The following is a 21,400-nucleotide window of genomic DNA, read 5'->3' on the forward strand; positions in this document are numbered from 1 at the left end:
ATATTAGAACTCTAATATACAGTCAATGGCCAGTCTGTAAGTTTTATTGGTAACACTTTATTTTAGGGATACATCTATTAGCACTAATACATACAATGTTAATGCCTGCATAAGTAACGTGTAAGGCATGTACTAAGCAAACGCTAAGGCCTACTAGGTCCTTACTAAGGTTAAATTGGTAATAAATCCCTTATTGTGCATGAACAAGACACACATGAGTGTCATACATGCCTAACAAATGTTTGATTTTGCTCTGTACATACCTTACAAGTTGATTATACAGGCACATTGTATGTATTAGTTCTAATAGATGTATCCTTAAAATAAAGTGTTACCGTTTTATTCACGTATTTGACATTTTAAGTGGTTTATTAATAGGCCTGCACGTCATATTGTAAATGTAGTATGCAGGAAATACTTGTAATGCCGGTCTGTAGGATTTGTTGGTAACACTTTTTTATAAATAGGGACACACAACAAAGCTTTATAAAGACTTTGTACATAATTAACTAATGATGAACAAAACATTAAAAAAAATTTGCAAATGAGTGAGAAATGTTAACATTTTATATTCATCAAACATTTACAAATTGTTTGAAGATGAATAAAAATAATCGTTAAAAGATGAGACCTTGAACATATTAATTGTAGATATTTTACAAAGCATTAATAAAACTTAGTTATTATAAAAGCGTTTGTTATTTTTTGTATTCATCATGAGTTAATTATTTTATTCTTTTTGCATCCCTTAATATAAAGTGTTTCCAATTTGTTTTATTCAAGTAGGCTATTTGCCATTGTACGTGGCTGTCTGTCAAAGATATTGATCAGCCACTGGTGTGAATTGCTATTAATAGCTTGTGGCCGTCCGACAAAGATATTGAGCAGCCATTTCATTCCAGGTGTCCAGTGTGAGTCCAAAGCGGCCCACACAATTTTGCTGTCTAATAAATAAACATAGGTAAAGACATTAATCTTCTCAAATTCTTCTCTTCCAAATACATGGTTGTAGTTGCTCAACTTTGCATAACCTATAGTATACAAAACAGAATGTAACAAATGTTTGCAAATGAGTGAGAAATGTTAACATTTTATAATTGCAATAGTCTTTACATAATTAGGCCTAGTGGTAGGCTAAGTTATCGTGTTGGTAGCACACACTTAATTGCCCAGAAATTAATTCTATGATTAATTCCATGTTTTATTATGAATTGTATGTATTCATATTCTCATGTTGTGCTATTAAGCATCATTATGTATTCTCCTTAAAACTGTTGTACTGCAATATAAAGAAATCTGCTGTTTCAGTGCAGTAGTCTATTACTGCATTATTATTATTAGGCCTATAGCAGTAGGCCTTTTAGTAAGGCTGTAACGATATTGCATCGAACCGGGGGATCGCGGTACGCAGACCCACGAACCCCTATCGCGAAGCTTCCTCACAGAATCGCGATGTGCCCTTTTAAAGTTGTTACCCCTCAGTGTAGAACACAACAGGCAACATACAGGCAAGAGTTTGCATATGCGCTTAAAAAGACCAGTAGAAAAAGGGCGCACACGTTCGAGTAACAGTTCCATTCACCCCTTTCTCATATAAAATGCTCCTTCCAACCAGCATGTTGTTATCCATTGTCTGAGCAACCTCCGTGAGACGAAAAACTTTGGCAAACATCGGAAGGTGAAGGACAAATAAACGTGTCAAGATTTTTTTTACTCATGCATGCGCGATGTATTGCGAGTGGAGTTTGACGTTGGAGCGGAGAGAGAGAGAGAGCGCGAGAGAGAGGGAGCGCACGAGATGCTCCGCCTGCCTATAAACCAGCCTGGAATCGCTTGTAGGGAGGTGCCCGAAGTCGGACGAACGTTGAGGTCGATAGGCAGGATATTAGGCAGCATTATTTCTTCCCACATTAATGCTAGGCTATATTGTAAAATTACCGCCTGCATAAGCAGAAAGCATGCTCCATTTCAGCCTCTGCATTCATTCTCGCTCTTGACAAAATGTCAAACCACAAAACAAAACGAAAAACGTGCGCGTTACGTAGCAGTGAGAACTAACTGAGGTTCATTTCGAGTTTTGATTGTAGGCTACGGGCAGGCGCTGCTGCACGATAAAAAAAGCTACGGAAATATTTAACTTAATCAAAATTAAGTGTTGCATTTCTTTAAGTAGCCTAGCCTAACCTAATACAACATGTTTCCTGACGATATATGGCCAGTGTTTTTTTAATGTTTGGATATTAATTGGATAGGCCTAATGTTTGATAAAGTAAGACAGCTGCCAATGACCATACACCCTGACCACCCCACCTCTCTCTCTCTTTCTCTCTCTCTCTCTCTCTCTCTCAACATATGATCTTAGCCTATTTATAAGCCTTTTTCCTTGGTGAACTAATATCCCTTATTTCTCTGTGTTGTGTTTTGATGTCAACACCTGGGAACAGGTTGCAGTGGTAGCCTATATCTGCAACATCATTCAGCCTTGTAAACCTACACAATTAATGCAGGCAGGTAAATGCAAAAAAGATATTAATTACAAAGTATATATATAATTTATTTTCTTCTAATTATTTTTTTTCTTTTTTTTTCTTTCTTTTTTTGTGTGAAATCGTGGGGCACATCGAACCGTGGGTCATATATCATGATACAAACCGAATCGTGGGTTGGATGTATCGTTACAGCCTTACCTTTTAGTGTGGTTTTATGTGTGAATGCAATTAGGCCTACCGCAAAAACGGCAACAGTGATGCAGACATGAGGGGTGGCACATATAGGGTGGCACGGTCATTGACAAGAGAATTTCAATTTCAATTTCAACTCCATGTCACAAAGGTTGCCTACCCCTGGTCTAGACGAACTGACAAAACACAATTCACACCAGCATCTGATCAATATCTTTGACGGACGGCCACAAGCTGTTACTAACAGCGTCAGTCTCTGAATCTTGTTGCTTAATAAAACCAAGAAAAAGCCACTTCTGAGTATTTTCCTCATACCACCATTGCACTATTACCAGTATTTCCCACACACTACCTGTACATTTCTAGTACTACGTGTAGGTAATAAACCATGTAAAATGGCAAATACTTCAATAAAACAAATCTTACAGACCGGTGTTACAAGTATTTCCCACATACCACATTTACGATATGACGTGTATTAATAAACCACGTAAAATGGCAAATACTTAGATAAAACTTACAGACCAGCTTTTTGCTAAACACAGGGCGACAATGCGCATGTGCCAAGCAGATAGTGCAGTTCTTCTGAATGGTGTACTTACTTACAATTCTCAAAGTGGGAATCGGGCGGAACTGCATGGGAGTCGTGGTGAGAAGAGACAGTTTGCTTAATAACCTTGAAAATATGCTTTCATATGACGTAACTGTTCCATAAATTGTACTTGTATAAATTACCTTTACTTTTCCTTTGACTTTCAAATGAAATTGTAAGGGGAGCAAGTCATGTTTGGCATTTAGAATATGGGAGTTAAGGTTGTCGCAAAAATATTCCTTGGTCCAAAAAAAGCGTCCCAGGAGAAAAGGAGTGTGTGTGTGTGTGTGTGTGTGTGTGTACAGTGTGTGTGTGTGTGTGTGTGTGTGTGTGTGTGTGTGTGTGTGTGTGTGTGTGTGTGCGTGAGTGCGTGTGAGTGTGTGCATGTCTGTTTACCTGTCTGTCTGTGTATACATTCAAGTGCATACCTATGTTCACCTTCCCCCTTAACCTACGAATGTATGCGTACGCCTCCGCCTTGCACATGTTGAATACATATCTGTGTTTTCCTATGCACACGGTATACGCACAGTAACCACTTTATACGGTGTGTTGTTCTTACTTGACATTGATATTGGCGCACAGGAGCTTGTCATTGAAGAGGAAGAGCTTCCGCTCCTTCGACTTGATCACCTGACCCCTCTCCCCGTATACCGTCTCCACCAGGGTCTCACACAGGATCAGAGAGCTCTGCTCGGTATTCAGCACCTATAGGAAGAGGAGAGAGGAGAGGAGAGGAGAGGAGAGGAGAGGAGAGGAGAGGAGAGGAGAGGAGAGGAGAGGCAGGGATGGAAGGGGAGCTTAAGGTTGGGAAAACATACCGTACTACCGAGACAGACGCGTGCGTACATGACTGGAAAACATAAGGGGGTTATGGCTACACAGCATACGTACGCAGGGCCGGATTAATGCACATGCTAGATATGGTCGTAGCCTAGGGGCCCCCACCAGCCAGGGCCCCCCCCTGATTGGTCAAAGGGGGAGGGGGCAATTTTGCTGAATTGTAGATGATGTAATGAAAAAAAATCATCTCTTGTTATTAATCCTCTCTATAGTTGGCAGACTTCATTCAGAATTATGACACTGTTTCATGTTATTTGCCTTTTTTTTTTGCTGCCGGGAGCCTTTCATAGCCTGTAGCCTAGGGTCCCCTGTACAAATGTACACACACTCTCTCTCTGTTTTTCATGCACAAACAAACACATACACACCCCCACACATACACACGCACACCCACACGCACACGCACACGCACACACAAGCAGAATTTCCACTTCAAATCTGACGGAGTCCCCCCCACCCCCCCACCCCCACACACATATACACACACACACAGTGTCACACACAGTGTCACACACGGTGTCACACACGGTGTCACACACGGTGTCACACACGGTGTCACACACGGTGTCACACACAATACCAGGGGTGGTGACCAGGGCCGTAAAAGTCCTCTGAGGGCCGTACTATGAACACAAACCAGGATTTTCCCCTTCACTTCAGGCGTATATTGAAGGCAGCCACCTTTTAAACAAACACCACCTTCTAGGTTCCCTGAATATAACTTAATTGTATTTCAAATGCATTTTCTAAGATTCCTTTACAAAATACGTCATATTTCATGTGAAGCTGAATAACATTGAAATGATATCGGTGGCCGGATAAAACAGCCTCAAGGATCGCAAGCGGCCCTCGAGACTAATGGCTCATTCTTTTGAAACTCGGCCGTCGGTAGATCTGAGGTTGTTCTCCCGACAACTGTTGTAAATGCGTTCTATTGAAACAGCGGGGGACAATACAAACGTCTGGAAACACTAATGTTAAACAAACTCGGAGTACACAGAAGCGCTCCGAGTTTGTGTTGCAGAACCCCGATTTGAGTACCCATTCTTTTGCACTTTTCCGAGGCGGAAGCCGGAGTTTCCGACAATCGAGTTTCAAAAGAACGAGCCAATAGGTTCCCCACCCCTGCACAATACAGTATGCTGTAGATCACTTCCAGCAGCATGCTCTCTACACTGTAGAGTCTACTACAATATATTGATTTTTGAGCCGTTCTATCTCTTTATCCACATAATATGAAGAGAGATTTACAGTGTGTCAATGCACTTTCGTATGTGTGCTCTTTTTGTGGACATGTGAGTGTGTGTCTGTGCGCATGTGTGTGCGTGTGCGTGCGTCTGTGTGTGCGCGTGCGTGTATGTGTCTGTGTGTGTGCTTCTGGGGGGTGTATGGTTGTGCAAGGATGCTTCCGTGTCTGTGTGAGTGTGTGCATGTGTGCGTATATATGTATACAAAGCATTGACAAGGTGTTCCTTTGAGTCCTACTTGTACTAGCAGCCAACAGATACTATACTATGTATTGCTCCCTTAGCACTCCCCTCTCCACCACATATTGTAGTCCAGACCACGTAGGCAGGCTCTGGCCTTGGCCCTTCAAGATCCCTGAAGAGGAGAGGCAGCTTACTAGATGTTCTTCTGTATCAGTTGTCCTTGGCTGCCTCTTAAAGGTGCACTGGGTAAGATGGTGGCCATAGTAGGTATTGCAATTATGCGGCTTTATTGAAACTGTGCTGCCTATTGTCAAAGTTGATCTTTTCATGAATATTTACAATGTCATAAACTAATATTTACTAGTATGAACAATGTACAGTAAGTTCTGCAGCTAAAAATAACTATTTCTGGAAATTCAAAGTGGCGGACCGGGGAGAAGATCCCTCTTTTCATGTATGAAAAGTGCAATTTTCCCTGTCATTATGAATAGTTCGAATTTGATGGTGGTGGTAAGTATTTGTTAAAAAGGTAACATTTGTTAATGGCTAGCATGAAATCTGGAAAAGAACTACTAAAAATATTACACAGTGCACCTTTAAAGCTGCCGTCTGTAAGTTTTCCTGAAAGTTGTACGTGTGTGTGTGTGTGTGTGTGTGTGTGTGTGTGTGTGTGTGTGTGTGTGTGTGTGTGTGTGTGTGTGTGTGTGTGTGTGTGTGTGTGTGTGTGTGTGTGTGTGTTTGTTTGTGTGTGCGCACGCTAGGCTTGGGCGATGTCCCCCTAATTGACAGCTGACGATGTTTACAGTGAGACGATGCGATGGACGATGACATCGTCTTGGGGGGGGGGGGGGGGGGGGGGGGGGGTGGGGGGGGGGGGGGGGGGGGGGGGGGTATAATTAAAAAATATATTGATATATTTTCTATTTATTTTTATTATTCATCTTCAGCTAAGTTATTATTTAATTCTATTTAATTTAAGAGTAAGTGAAATATATTAATATTATTATTACATTCTGGGGGAATTTTTTAAAACCTCCTCAGCGTTTTTGCTCAGCTGTTTTGTGAGATGGTCGCTGAGATGCAGAGATCCCCCGCTGACCCCTCCCCCTCGCCCTTCTCGTCTCTCCTCCCGTGTCACCTGCAAGCCCAGTGCTTGCTACTTTACCATCAGTTCATTGCGTGGCGTTTTTGGGAGACTTGTCAATAAATTTGTTACATCTGTAAGTTATTTATCTGTGTAACTATTTTAAGACGACATATGCGCTGCGTTTTTGCACAGGCTAGTAGGCTATAACTTTAGCCCCTCTCGCTCACCAGAAAACTAAATGGGAAAGAGATGAGAACCCATGCGTGATTGCGTGCCCTCTCGAGAGGCTTTGCAATGGATTTTAGCCCCGACTTTGTCAATTCCTAGCACTAGAGTACGGAATGTTTTGTTTTAGGTCATATCGAGACTTTTTTCCCCTCATCAATGGAGTTGATCAATGGATAGTTCTACAAGTAGTTCTGGCGGTGAAGCCATGAAGACGAGTGGGCGGACATGGAACCGCTTGCTCACCTTATTGACAGTGGGCTTATCAGAAGTGTACACTCTTGAGTGGCTGCTTCACAAGACATCTCCACCGCGAATAACGATTAAACATTTTGAGGTGAACCGTTAAACATGAAATGTTAAACTGTCGCAATTGCCGAACGTGTTGCTTATCGTCATGTTACACCGGAGGAGCCAGCTAGGTAATGCGTAAAGAGTCCCCTTTGTAGTCGACAACTTAGGTCACAGAAATAAATGAACGATATCACTTAGGCCTACTTACATACATCTGCAGCAAACAATAGTTGGGCTTAGTTCACAAGTTTTTTTTTAAATTCCATTGTGTTTTTTTTCGTAGTTATATAATTCACTGGGGCTTGTGTTCACAACTTTTCTTGAAAACCGCTGCTGCTACTACGGATTTTACGGTAATGTGATGTCAAGTACCGTAATGATTACTATAGCAGCGGCTTCAAAAATACACAAGTACAAGATTCCTTGGCATCACGATGTTTGCCGTCCATCGTGATGCCAGCTGTCCATCGCCGATGGACGATGATATCGTCTATCGGCACAACCCTAGTGTGTGTGTGTGTGTGTGCGTGTGTTTGTAACAAAACCTTTCATTACAGACAGATGAGTCAGACAAGAAAAAAACTCAATTTTCTAGAGGTTCACCACACACACACACACACACACACACGCACACACACACACACACACACACACACACACACACACACACACACACACACACACACACACGCACACACACACGCACGCACGCACGCATGGACACTCTCGCGCACGCTTGCACACACACACTTGCAATTACGGGACGCACACACACAACCGCCCACAACCGCACGCACACCCACACACATACACACACACACACATACACACACACACACACCCACACACATACACACACACACACATACACACACACACACACACCATCTATAATGCATGTGGCTCCAGACTCTGCAGCTTGCTGAGTTACTCTCCTCTCTTCACATTATCACTCTATCTCAGTGTTTCTCAACCTTTTTTAGGCGAGGCACCCTTTCAATTCATGAAAAATGTCAAGGCACCCCAAACCAACAAGCCGTAAGATGGCATTGCATCCAATACCACAAAAGGTTAGAAAAGTAACACATTTGGAGAAGTCACACGACCTACGTTCAAAGTTGCAGCGACTGGGGCGACCTATATTTACCTTATTGTGCGTAAATGGCAGATGAAAGATTCCACTGACTAGCATTAACTTATCAATTTAGACAAATATGTATCATATTACATGATTTATTTATCAGCCACGTTTCTGCGGCACCCCTGAGGGGGGCCCGCGGCACCCCAGGGTGCCCCGGCACCCCTGTTGAGAAACACTGCTCTATCTCTCCATCACTCTATCAGTCTACAGTATCTGTCCTTCCTCTAGTTTCTCTCCTCTCCTCTCCTCTCCTCGACTCCAGTCTCTTTACCGCTGCCTCTCTCTACTTAATCCTTTTCTCAATCTACTATCTTTGTATTCTAAGTTTCTCGCCTGTTTCTTTCTTCCTTTCTTTCTTTCTTCCTTTCTTTCTTTCTTTCTTTCTTTCTTTCTTTCTTTCTTTCTTTCTTTCTTTCTTTCTTCTTTACCTCTCACTCCGTCGTATAGCCTACTTTTATTTCTCTACTTCTCTAGTCTGCTTTTACAGTATACTTAATTCCACATTCATTCTTCCTTCCATTTGTTCCCTTTCTTCCTCCAGCTTTATCTTTGGCTGTTATTCTCGGCTCGTATCACCTAATTCCACCATTTTACTCGTCCCTTCCCGTGGGCCAAGGATTTTCGCTCATCTCTTTCTTTTCTGTATTCACACGTGCACATACACACGCGCAAACACACACACACACACACACACGCACACGCACACACAGGCATGAACATTGGTGTACGCAGTCGCATACACACATACGCACACTCACACACACACAAACACACACTGACGCAAGCACATAGACAAACGCACACTCCCACACATGACAGTCACACACGGGGGCCCACACACAAACACGGAAACACGTGCACTCACACTTGCACACACACACACATACAGACACACACACACGCAAACATACACTGACACACCCACACATGTCCACACACACACACACATACACACACTGACGCACAAAACAGACAAACACTCCCACACATACAGTCACACAAGCGGGCCCACACACACACACAGCCCACACACACACAGCCCACACACACACACACACACACACACACACACACACACACACACACACACACACACACACACACACACACACACACACACACACACACACACACACACACACACACACACACACACACACACACACGCACATACGAAATAGGCCCTCTGTTCTTCTCAGTCACTGAGACATGTGTGGTTAAGTAGTGTGTGAGGGAGTGATGAGTCATGCTAAATGTTGTATGAGACCACAGTGTACATAAATGGCAGGAGTGCACATGCACCTTCTATGAGGTGTGAATGCATGGAAGTGGCAGCATACGGACACACCAAGGACAGAACGAACATGAATGTGTGTGTGTGTGTGTGTGTGTGTGTGTGTGTGTGTGTGTGTGTGTGTGTGTGTGTGTGTGTGTGTGTGTGTGTGTGTGTGTGTGTGTGTGTGTGTGTGTGTGTGTGTGTGTGTACACGTAGGCTATTAGCGCACATGGGCATCAATGACATTTGGTGTGGCGTGCGTTTATGTGTGTGTGTGGGAGTTCAAGTGTGTGTGCATGTGTGTTGCAGCTGCACACATTCATGCCCGACCGATGTGACGATGAATCATAGAGTAACCCTGAAACTAGGGGTGAGTGGTAGGCCTATAGCCAAAAATATATAGGCCTACCCGTGGTATAATTTGAGCCTCTGACGAAAAACAGTAGCCTACTGCAGTGATTCCCAACCTATGGGTCGGGACCCAACCTATGGGTCGCCAAAGATCCACAGTGGGTCGCGAAGCCCTCTTGATTTTAAGGGGTTTCATTTTAATATCATATATAGCCCACGTTGAATAAATGACAAAGCATTTAAACTAATATATGCATAGAAGCAACAAAATGTAAGTGATACATTAAACAGTTATTCTATATTTGACCGAAGACAAATTGAGGAATGAAATGATAACTAATGAGTTTTTCCCAGGAAACAGAGTCTCATGTGACTCCCTCTTGTGTGGGCGCTCGCACGATTGGGTCAGCAAAGCTTACAATGGTAAAAATATGGGTCCCTGAAGAAAAAGGTTGGGAACCACTGGCCTACTGCATTACCTTATAATAATTTTCTATAATTAGAACAGAACCGTTTCTTAGTGGTTTACATAGCACCAAGTGCAGTCTTTGACTTCCTTCATATTCAGGAACATGGTTAGTCTTGAGGTGGTTAAACCAGAGAGAATGCAGGTAGAGAGAGAGATGCCAAAATGAATGAGACACATGGATTTCATCCAATTAATTGGACATTTGAGTTGTTGAGGGTCTTTTGGAAATGAGTACTTAAATCTGTGATTATGCCACACTTAACCCTCTAGCTACCAGAATTTTTTTTGAATAGGCCGGAATTCTACCAGGAATTCTAAGGAAAAATTGACATTTTGGTCATATTTTAAATAATGTCAAATAACTTGAAAAGAAATGAAAAGTGTCAATTACAAGTTACTTTCATATTAAAGTAGAGAAAACACACTTTCAAAGGGTATATCATTTATGGATAATTAATTGTTCAGTATTCCCATAGAGTGCCTTTGATGTGGATTAAATGATAAAAATGTGATAAAATCCGATATTATCTAGGCCTATATATCTATATATCTATATATTTAGGCCTATCTATCTATCTATCTATCTATCCTTCCGTCCATCCATCCATCCATCCAGGGTCAAAGTTGAACAATGAACATGTGACGACAACAAATGTCGTTCACCCAGAAGTCCTGTTTTCAAGCGGTAGGCCTATGGATTATATGCGATAACTGTAATGGACTACACTAGCTAATAATGTTTGAACTGAACCATGCCAAAGACGTGTAAGGATAACCGTAGAAGTGTCCGCGTGATGCATGATGACGGCCGTTCAGCCGTATTTTCATAAGAAAATATTTCGGCCGGCCGCAGCCGTTGTGGTACAGATCCAGCCGGACGTTCATGGCCGTTATGGTAGCTAGAGGGTTAATGGTGTAAGTTGTTACTGTTTCAATTCAGGCGGCTTTCAATGAAGGTAGCAGATTCCTTATACAGTACCACATGTCAATGGCAGATCACTGTAGTAGGATTAGCATGCTAACGCTAGCGAACCCAGCCAGATATCATGAATGATATTATTTCAACTGGACATAGTAACATACAGTTACTAGGTGTGACGCAAAGTGTTACATTTAAGGAAATCAGTGTTAGCGTTTAGCACAGCTGTTTTGGTGTCATACCTCCATCTAATTGACTTAATTTAATTGACTGAATTTAATTTAATAGACTTAATTTAATAAACTTGTTAGCTCGCTTTTCACATAGCCTCTGAAATTAAACTGTAAAGCCCATGAATTGTAATATATATATTATATTATATTATATATAATATATATTTTTTATTTTCCAGCTTATTTAAATAAAATGGAGGTTTTGCTGTTTTTCTTTAACCCCTTTGCGCAGAGCTATAGGCCTAACCTTACTGTTTTAACCTTACCGTCACCAAATGGTAATGACCAAGTATCAATCTGTTACTTAAGGCTCTCCGGTAATGAGGCTACAAGAGCCGGGCAGATAATCAAAACGTTGCATTAGTTTCATCTTCAGAATGCAATGTGCTGTGACGGTACACGGTGTGGCACAAAATCTCTTCCGTCAGTCAAAAAACACTTGACTTTGTATTGAGTCGCGCGACAAAAGCGATTCTGGAGACTAGAGCGATTTGCGCGACAAGCGCGACAGTTTGAAGTTGAAATCTTTTCAACTTTCTATGACGCGGTTCGGCGACAAGCCGCGACAGCCAATGACTGTATAGAGGTCAGTGACCACAGCCAATGGGAATGCTTGAATGCTTTGCCTTCTGCCTGTACGGACATACTCTAGTCTCCTCAATCGCTCGTATCGCTTGCTGCTGCACTCTGTCGCTTGAATCGCATCGCGCCTGGTCTATTCGCGCGGTAATACATCATACCGTGCAAACCGCCCACCTCTACCTGAAACCTTGGCCAGCTCTCCTCCACCGCCGACCCTACCACCACCCCCACCACCCACCACCCACCACACCTACCCCATCCATAGCCCCAGCTCCACTCTATCTTCCCCAGGCAGACAAGCACCCGCACACGTTAGTCGGCTAGATGCAGAGACAACGGATGAATATTTCATTGGGCCATTTAGGGGGCAAATGGATGAGATCACGTCGGCAGACGGCCGGCGGCAACATCAACATTCTGCAAGCTCAACGCTAGTGATCTGCCGCACCGCACCGCACCGCACTGCACCGCACCACACTGCACTGCACCGCGCGCTGTGCTGAGTGCAAGCAACATAGTTTGCTTCAATCAGCTAACACCTGAGAGGAAACAAGAACAAGCAGTGACAGATTGGGCCGAGGCAGAGGCCAGGCGGGCGGGCGGGCGAGCGGGCGGGCGGGCGTGCTGGGATGCAATGAAAAGAAGCAGGGGATGAAGGGGGGGAGATGCTTGTCTGTGTTGTCTGTGGGCATGGCAGAGAGATAGAGAAAGAGAGAAATACTAGATGGTGAGATAGAGAGAAGAAAGAAAGAGGCCAGTGTGCAGTGAATGACTTGGCAAAATGTGCAAAGGTGTGTGTCTGTGTGTGTGTGTGTGTGTGTGTGTGTGTGTGTGTGTGTGTGTGTGTGTGTGTGTGTGTGTGTGTGTGTGTGTGTGTGTGTGTGTGTGTGTGTGTGTGTGTGTGTGTCTGTATGTGTGTGTGTGTGTGGGAGAGAGAGATAGAATGTGCAAGAGAGAAAAAGAGACAAGAGAAGAAAAAAGAGAGAGAGCGAGAGGTTGAGCAAGGGGAAGTGGGGTAAGGAAATAATGAGAGCGTGAGAGAGAGAGTACGGGGGAGAGAGAGAGCGCTACAAAAAGAGAGGGAGGGAGAGAAAGTGAGAGCATAGGCATAGTGGTGGGGAGGAGAGAGAGAGATGAGTATGAGAAGAGGAGAGGAGAGGAGAGGAGAGGGGAGGGGAGGGGGGAGGGGAGGGGAGGGGAGGGCAGCTTGCTCTTGCTCCTGCGGTTTCCAATTAAATGTCTCATTTAGCCTGTAATTCCTCTTATTCAGAAATGCATTGGCTCAGACTTACAGCAGCTGGATTGTAATACAAGTGTGGTAATGGAACTGGAACATCCCTGGCTCCCCGGGCTGGGGGCTAAAGGGCTGGGGGCTAAAGGGCTGGGGCTGGGGCGTCGAGGGCTGGGGACGGGGGGCTGGGGGCTGGGGGCTGGGAGCCGGTACCAGGCTGGTCCGTGCTCGGACCATATAATAGAGCAGAGATGGGGCCAGGGCTGGGGTGTCGAGGGCTGGGGGCTGGGGGCTGGGGGCCGGTACCAGGCTGGTCCGTGCTCGGACCGTATAATGGAGCAGAGATGGGGCCAGGGCTACCCAGTGATTGCTTCATAAATGTGGGAAGGTGACCATGCATTGGGGCGCCCTACTCCGTCCGCTCTGGTTATTTCAGGGCTGGGCTAATGGAGTTGCCAGTGATAATAGGGATGCCGGCGGAGCAGAAGGGGAGAGGTGGGTCCCGGTCTAGAAATATCTCCTGTGTGTGTGTGTGTGTGTGTGTGTGTGTGTGTGTGTGTGCGTGCGTGCGTGCGTGCGTGCGTGCGTGCGTGCATGCGTGCGTGTGAGTCTGTGCTTGTTGGTGCGTGTGTGTGTGTGTGTGTGTGTGTGTGTGTGTGTGTGAGTGTGTGTGTGTGAGTGTGTGTGTGTGTGTGTGTGCGTGCGTGCATTTGAGTGTGTTCGAGTGTGCTTGTTTGTGTGTGTGTGTGTGTGTGTGTGTGTGTGTGTGTGTGTGTGTGTGTGTGCGTGAGTGCGTGCGTGTGCTTGTTTGTGTACAGGGGTTTGTGCGTGTGTGTGCATTAATTTTATACTCAAGAGAACAACGGCATCAATAATGATAGAAATGAAACACACAATTGAAATGATGAGCAAGGTGTGGCAGTGACAGACTTTTCTGACATGTAGAGTCTTCATAGCCACCACAAACGTTCGTTTCGGCAATCTTGATGTTCAAGTGTATACATTGTGGCCTGAGAGGTGCGCGAGGTTGTTATTCGCTATCGTGCACATGCCCGTGGTCGTGCTCTGACTTTTAACCACTATCTGAGATGCATTCATGCTTTCTCTTCTCCCTTTCCTGCAGGAAACACATCATTTGTGCTATGAATAAAGAGATGCACTCGTTTTTTTTCCGTGTTGTTTCCCTGCCTGCTCATCTTGTGGCACAATGGCAGTGGCGCACATTTCGTTTTCATTTGTACGCTATTTCAAATGAAACAAAGATCGAATGATTGTACTCTCCAGCAGGCTTAAGAACAAAAATGCTTGAATAGCTGCTAAATTATCATTTTGACAGAGATAAACAAAACAACATTTAGGCATAACATTGTTTTATTTAAGCCCTTCTATCACGTTACTTTTAGCATTGTTGAGACGGATCTGAAGAGGGTCTCTTTTAAAACATCTCCGCAAAAATGAGACTGTTACATGCCTTTTCGGTCTGTTCGCTGCTGCTCCAAGGGGAGTTTTCAAAAAGAAATCTGTAGTGCAGGGTCTACAACGCTAGTTAGGCCGAAGCATTAGTCAGGCAGGCAACATGTAAAAGTCAGTAACCTTCTCAACTAACATTCATCCGAAGTTTATTGTATATATGCGAGATGACAGGATGAACCACTGTGGGTCGTTCAATGAATAAATAAATAAAAATAAAACATTCCCCCCTTTGAATTTTTGACAAATTACACCCTCTGTGTGCATGCATGTTTGCACAAATACATTTGGCAGGTCATTTGCACAAGCAGATTTGATCACAATAATAAATGGTTACATATCACAGGCTCAGTCTCTGTTCAAAACTATAATTTGCAACCAATTAGTAAATTCAAGAGATTTTTAGTGAGAACAGTATATAGGAAGATCTCTGAGTAGACTGCAAAGAGATGGAAGCAGATTGTGTGTGAACGTACACAGCATAGAAAATGTTCAGGGAAAAGGCTGTTGGATCAGCAAACTTTGGGTTACACGAGGCCAAACTGTTAATGAGGGTCACAACAGCGCTGAAATCACAGCTCACTTTAATTAGCTATTATTTGATAATTAGCCTATTACTATTCCTGTCATGGGCTCCAAAAACTAAGCAGACCAGTAAAGCAAGGCTGACACTAATATTCTTCCAGAGCATTTTATAATGGCCCCATATTGGACATTTTCTCAACAGGCATTGCATTACAGTAGCAGTTTTTTTTTCTAGTATTGAGCAAGCAAGCCAACAACCCAAATAGCATGAATAATGTTCAAGGTAAATACTACTTAAAATGCAGCTGGCACTCCAATCATCTTACTTGAGTCCAGATGGTTATTTTAAGGCATGCTGATGTTAAAACTTGTCCTGTGAGGGCTTATGTGATCATGTTTTTTTTCCGCAGCGTGCTGACCACATCTCAGTCATGTTTAGTGCTCTGCCTGGATGGCTATGATGTTTATCTGTCCCTCTTGTGTGTTCTGTCCAAGCCAAACATATTGGCAGCTCAGCACTTCAGTCGGATAATAGGCCACTTAGTCCTCTAAACACTCTTTTGCAAATTGCACATTTTGGTAAACACGTGTCCTTGTCCACTGAAACAGCACACAGGGAGTGCGTAGAAACCGTAAAAGCTAAATTGGATACAGAGCTGAACAAAAATGAAGTGGACGGGAAACATTTTTGGTAACACTTTATTTTAGGGATGCATCTATGAGCACTAATACATACAATGTGCCTGTAAAAGTAACTTGTAAGGCATGTACACAGCAAAATCAAACATTTGTTAGGCATGTATTCGCAAATGTCTTGTTCATACACAATAAGGGATTTATAAGCAATTTATCCTTAGTAAGGACCTAGTAGGCCTTAGCATTTGCTTAGTGTATGCCTTACAAGCTACTTATGCAGGCATTAACATTGTATGCATTAGTGCTAATAGATGTATCCCTAAAATAAAGTGTTACCACATTTTTATTTGACATGAATGTTGCAAAACAAACCTGGAGAAAATGGGGATCTGGAAAATAATATTTTACAAATAGGCTTATTTAATTGAAGACGATAATTGTTTTGTGAACTGTGTAATTATCAATGCGTGTTGTGAAGGATCCAGATTCAGGTTCAGTTGCCAAGCAGCAGTGATGTACAGTACATAAAACTAAAACATTTTGGTCCTACCGTGGCTGATATGGTAGGGCACACGTTTACCACTCGGCCGACCCGGGTTCGATTCCCGATCCGGGTCCTTTGCCAGTCCTTCCCCATCTCTCTCTCCCAGCTCACTTCCTGTCTCTCCTCCACTATCCTGTCTCACAAAAACCAATAAAGGCTGAAAACCCCCAAAAAAAAACTTAAAAAAAACTAAAACATTTGATCTCACCATGAAGATGCACAGCGGAGAAGTCCATTATTTAGAAATGTTCCAAGTTATGCAATGCAATAGAGTGACTACTGGTGAACCTTTTGTGTTTGCTGCCATCTACTTTATTTGGCTAATTTGGATTGTGCCTCAATCTGTTTGAGAATGGCTTTCTATGGCTATGCTCCATTCTGTACTTCAGACTACTCTATTTCTACCATACTAAAGCACCAATAATTTGGTGGTTACTAAGGAGTGCTGTTTTTTTTCTCCAAAACAGGTGCTCTTTGGCTCAAGTGAGTAAAATGAGTCATGTAGGAATGTGGTTAAACTTAACAAATGTGTTGTCATGTTGTGACAAAAGCCTTCTTTCTATTTTTGTTTTCAAAAATGTCCAAATCACCATGTGGTTATGGTGTTCATTGGTATTCATATCTTACATCCATAGCTTAATTTCATAGAGAAATGGCTTCTGACTGAAGAAACAATGACAGAAGCCACATTTTGCTATTTAACTTCAGTGGGAAACTTTCAGTGGGGACCACTCAATTGCATTACAGACAACTCAGACCACTAAATGCAGATGAGTGCATGTGTGCGTTGGTGTGGGTTTGTGTGCGTTGGTGTGTACCTTGTTTAAGCAGCGATCGCTGATGCTCCGTGCTAGCTGCTGGGTCTCTGTGATTTGGTCGGCCACGCGTTTCTGTTCATTCAGCTTCTCCGCTAGCGTCTCCAGCTCCGTCAGGGCCAACTGCAGCGGCAGTCGGTCCACATGGCCCTTAGGAGTGTTCTTCAGCATGTCCTGCAGAAAACAGAGAGAGAGAGAGAGAGGAGGGTCAGAGAGGTTGTGAGGCAGAGAGGGGATAAAGCCAGGCTCAAACTACACGACTGCCGATTGTGTCTCCGATTTTGACGTCGGGGTGCACCACGACGTTCTATTTCCAGTCGCAAATATCAAACACTGTTAGATTTCTACGACTTGCGATCGGCGACTCTTTGAGCTGCCAAAATTCCACCTTAGAATGTGGGCCACGACGAGGAAATCTTTCCCGACAATCACTTGCGATGGTCCTGGGGGGTAACGTTCCACCGATTGTCGTAAGGGTGGTGTTTTCAGCCGAGAATCGGCGCGATAGTCGTGTAGTTTGAGCCAGGCTTAAGAGACATAGAAAGGGGGTGAGTGACAGAGTGCTCTGTCTAGCTCCTCCGTACAGCACCTTGTTAATTATCTCTGGTCACTGGAACAGGGGTGCACACCTGTATTTAGCTGACTAGCGGCTGACACCATCCTTTTAACAAGCGTCAGTACATGAGAAGCACACACACACAGTCACTAACAATAACATTCATACACAACGGTAAACACAGACGCGGCATCAAACAGTAGTATTTACAAACATTTTTGCGCACTACACGCGACTTCAAACAAACATCCATTCACGCGAACACAAACACTGAAACTTTTTCCCCGACTTCGGCTACACTCACGCGATAACAATAAACATACACTTACCGAGTAGCGCAGGTTAAATCCTGTGTGTTATGAGCCCCCTTTCTTTGTGTTTTGTTAAGTTGTCCATTTTTGCCCATTAGTTTTAACTCCAGCAGCATTTGTTTGGGGAAGGTTTGTATGGTGTGCGCGCCGCCATGACAGGCAAACTCGAGCAGTGGGGCTGAGGGCTTGTTCAAGCGCCTCAGCTCGGCGCAATGCAGCGTGGGTACGGGGCAAACTATTTTCTACGGGGTTTTTGATGAAGTATTGAAATATTGTGCTTTACATGGGAAACTGTGCAATGATTATGATGCATATGAAGTGTATTATTTTGCAACTAACTACTGAATGTAGAAGTAATGTGTAAAAGTGCCTATTAGTGAATATTGAGTTTAAATGTGAAGATAGTATGACCTGTGGGAGGGGTTGAGCATCTGAAATACTGGGCTGTGATCATTCTGAGAGAGAGAGAGAGTGAGCAGAAGCACCGAGTACCAGCTCAGGTAAACAGTTGTACTGCAGGTTGTGGCTGTAAGTTGAATTTACCTTTTTGAGACTGAATTACTTTGTGACATATGGTGGCAGCGGTGGGATTGGCCAGCCACAGGAAGTGCATCGCCCAATTTCAAGATGGCCGACGTGAAAGGTGAGAAGCAAGAAGAAGAATGGCAGGAGGCATCGGAGGTGCACGAAGAGGAGCCAGAGCCGGTGGTACGCTCGAAGATGACTTCGAGTACTCCGACAGAACAGAAACCCAAAGCCCGGTTCCAACCAGAGGTGACGGCAGCAGCATCACTGGAGGAAGCAGAACGGACATCAGAGAAGGAGGCAGAGCGTACAATGGGAGATGTAGCAGGCCTGCTGAGGGAGTTCCTGACGGTGCAGCAGCGTCGCGAGGAGACCATCCTGGCAGAGATTCGTGGCCTGGCTACACACCTTGGAGAAAGACAAGCCGGAGGACAGCATGCAGCGTCGAGGACCGCAGCTACACCGGAGAGTGCCGTAGAGTCGGAGAGTCCACGGATGGGCCTCCCCACACCAACCCCCCATCGTCGTCGAAACGCCAGAGAAGAGCCAGCAGACTCGTTTGATGAGCCGTGGGCGGTTCCTGCTCCAGCGCAAGACCAGCATGCTGCAGTTCAAGATCGACCTGCTGCAGCTCCAGCTCAACAAGCGCAGCCAGAGAGGGTTGTGCGCAAGGAGCCCAAGATGCCGGTGTACCAACAAGGTGAAGACATAGAAGATTACCTGCTTCGTTTCGAGCGCATGGCCAGAACGTGGGCGTGGCCAGAGAGAGACTGGGCGTGTCGCCTGGTGCCACTGCTGACGGGGAAGGCGCTTGCTGCCTACACAGCGATGGATGAGGAGAAGTCCAACACCTACAAGCATCTACGAGAAGCGATCCTGGAGAAGTTCGACGTGACGACTGAGACCTACCGACAGCGCTTCAGGACGCCGATGACACCGCCAGGAGAGACCCCGACGGAGACGTACAACCGCCTGAAGAACCTGTATCGGCGCTGGATAAAGCCGGAGCAGCATTCCAAGGAGGACATCGCGGAGACGATCATCATGGAGCAGCTGATCAACGTTCTGCCGTACGACGTCCGGACCTGGGTGAAAGAGCACGAGCCGAAGGATGCTAAGACCACTGCAAAACTTGCCATGCAGTACCTCAACGCTCATCGGCGTGGCAGTCAGCGACCTCAAGCATCACCACACTTTCAGAGTAATCAGCGACCCCAAGCACCACTGCACCTCCAAGGCACTCATCGATCTCAAGCACCCCAGCGATCTCAAGCAACCCAAGATGTCAAAGACACACGGGACGGTAGAGGTACCATGGGTGGGGCTGTGAGATGGGATGGTTCGCAGAATAGAGGGCGAGAGATTGTCTGTTATAACTGTCAGCAGCAAGGTCATAAAGCTGTTGTGTGTCCGATAAGAAAGCCAAAGCTTAACGGGTTTTGCTATGTACCGAGGGAGGGAGACTGTCTTGATGAGGATGATGATAATGATAATGCTGATGAAATGAAATCTGAAATTCTGTTGAATGGACAGGCTGTGAATGCACTGGTTGATACTGGTAGCTCCGTGACTCTCGTGAACAGATCCCTGCTACCCTCTGATAACCTGAACTATGAAAAGAAAATGTTTGTGCAATGTGTACATGGTGATGAGAAGGAATACCCGACTACTGAAGTGACTGTAACTGCAAAGGGTCAAATGTTTCTGATTAATGCTGGGGTGGTGAGAGATTTGCCAACTGATATAGTCTTGGGGAGGGACTTACCAGTGTTGACAGAACTTCTGGATGCACCTAAATGTGAAGCTGCAGGAAAGCATCTGTCTTGTGCAGTGTTCACCAGATCCCAAACGAAGGGCGGGCTTGAGCCCCTACCAGACTTGTGTAGTAGTCTGTACCAGGGCGGGTCCAAAGGCCCCAGGAAGACGCGCCAACAGCGGCGCATAGCGAAGCATTTGGGTACCCCGGTGGCTAAACCGGAAACTACTGCTCTTAAAGCTGATGGGTTGTGGGAGGTGCCAGAGAACATGGGAGCATTGCAAGCTGGGGATGTGTCGTTGAAACCCTTGTTTGACAGAGTGAATGGGAAGGGAGGTGATCAAGTAGGGGTGGATGGGGAAAGAGTAATGTTGGAGAATGGGCTGTTATACATTGAAGGGGATAATGTTAAGCGCCTAGTTGTACCGACCACATGCCGACCCCTAGTCCTTCACCTCGCACACACACTACCTTGGGCAGGTCATTTGAAACTCCAGAAAACTTACCTGAGATTAAGCTCGCGATTCTTTTGGCCCTCCATGTATACCGACGTGCGTACATACTGTGCTAACTGTCCAGTGTGCCAGAAAACAGGTGCTGTGCGGAGAGCGGACAGAGTACCTCTGCACCCATTACCTGTGATCTCCACCCCCTTTGAACGCATCGCAATGGATATCGTCGAACCACTGGAGAAGAGCAGCTCTGGTTACCGATTTATCCTGGTGATCTGCAACTACGCGACCCGCTATCCGGAGGTCTTCCCGCTGCGGTCCATCACCACACCGAAGGTCATCAGTGCCCTGGTCCAGCTTTTCTCTCGGGTTGGATTCCCGAGGGAAATTCTCACCGACCAAGGGACGAACTTCACATCACGACTGATGCACCAACTCCACCAGCAGCTGGGAATC

The 21,400-nt window shown here is 44.9% G+C and overlaps 1 protein-coding gene across 2 annotated transcripts in view; it reads right to left on the minus strand.

The window, feature by feature from the left end:
- The window catches only part of arhgef10la (Rho guanine nucleotide exchange factor (GEF) 10-like a), a 277,194-nt gene that overhangs the window by 159,923 nt on the left and 95,871 nt on the right, over nucleotides 1-21,400 (minus strand). For both annotated transcript variants that reach the window (XM_063214836.1, XM_063214835.1), the window contains 2 exons: nucleotides 17,348-17,518; nucleotides 3,836-3,981 (listed from right to left, as the gene is read on the minus strand). In XM_063214836.1, the coding sequence (XP_063070906.1) occupies nucleotides 3,836-3,981; nucleotides 17,348-17,518 (317 nt within the window). The remainder of the gene's footprint in view (nucleotides 1-3,835; nucleotides 3,982-17,347; nucleotides 17,519-21,400) is intronic.

Source organism: Engraulis encrasicolus, chromosome 14, assembly GCF_034702125.1.
Source record: "Engraulis encrasicolus isolate BLACKSEA-1 chromosome 14, IST_EnEncr_1.0, whole genome shotgun sequence".
In the NCBI taxonomy this organism is placed as follows: Eukaryota; Metazoa; Chordata; class Actinopteri; order Clupeiformes; family Engraulidae; genus Engraulis; species Engraulis encrasicolus.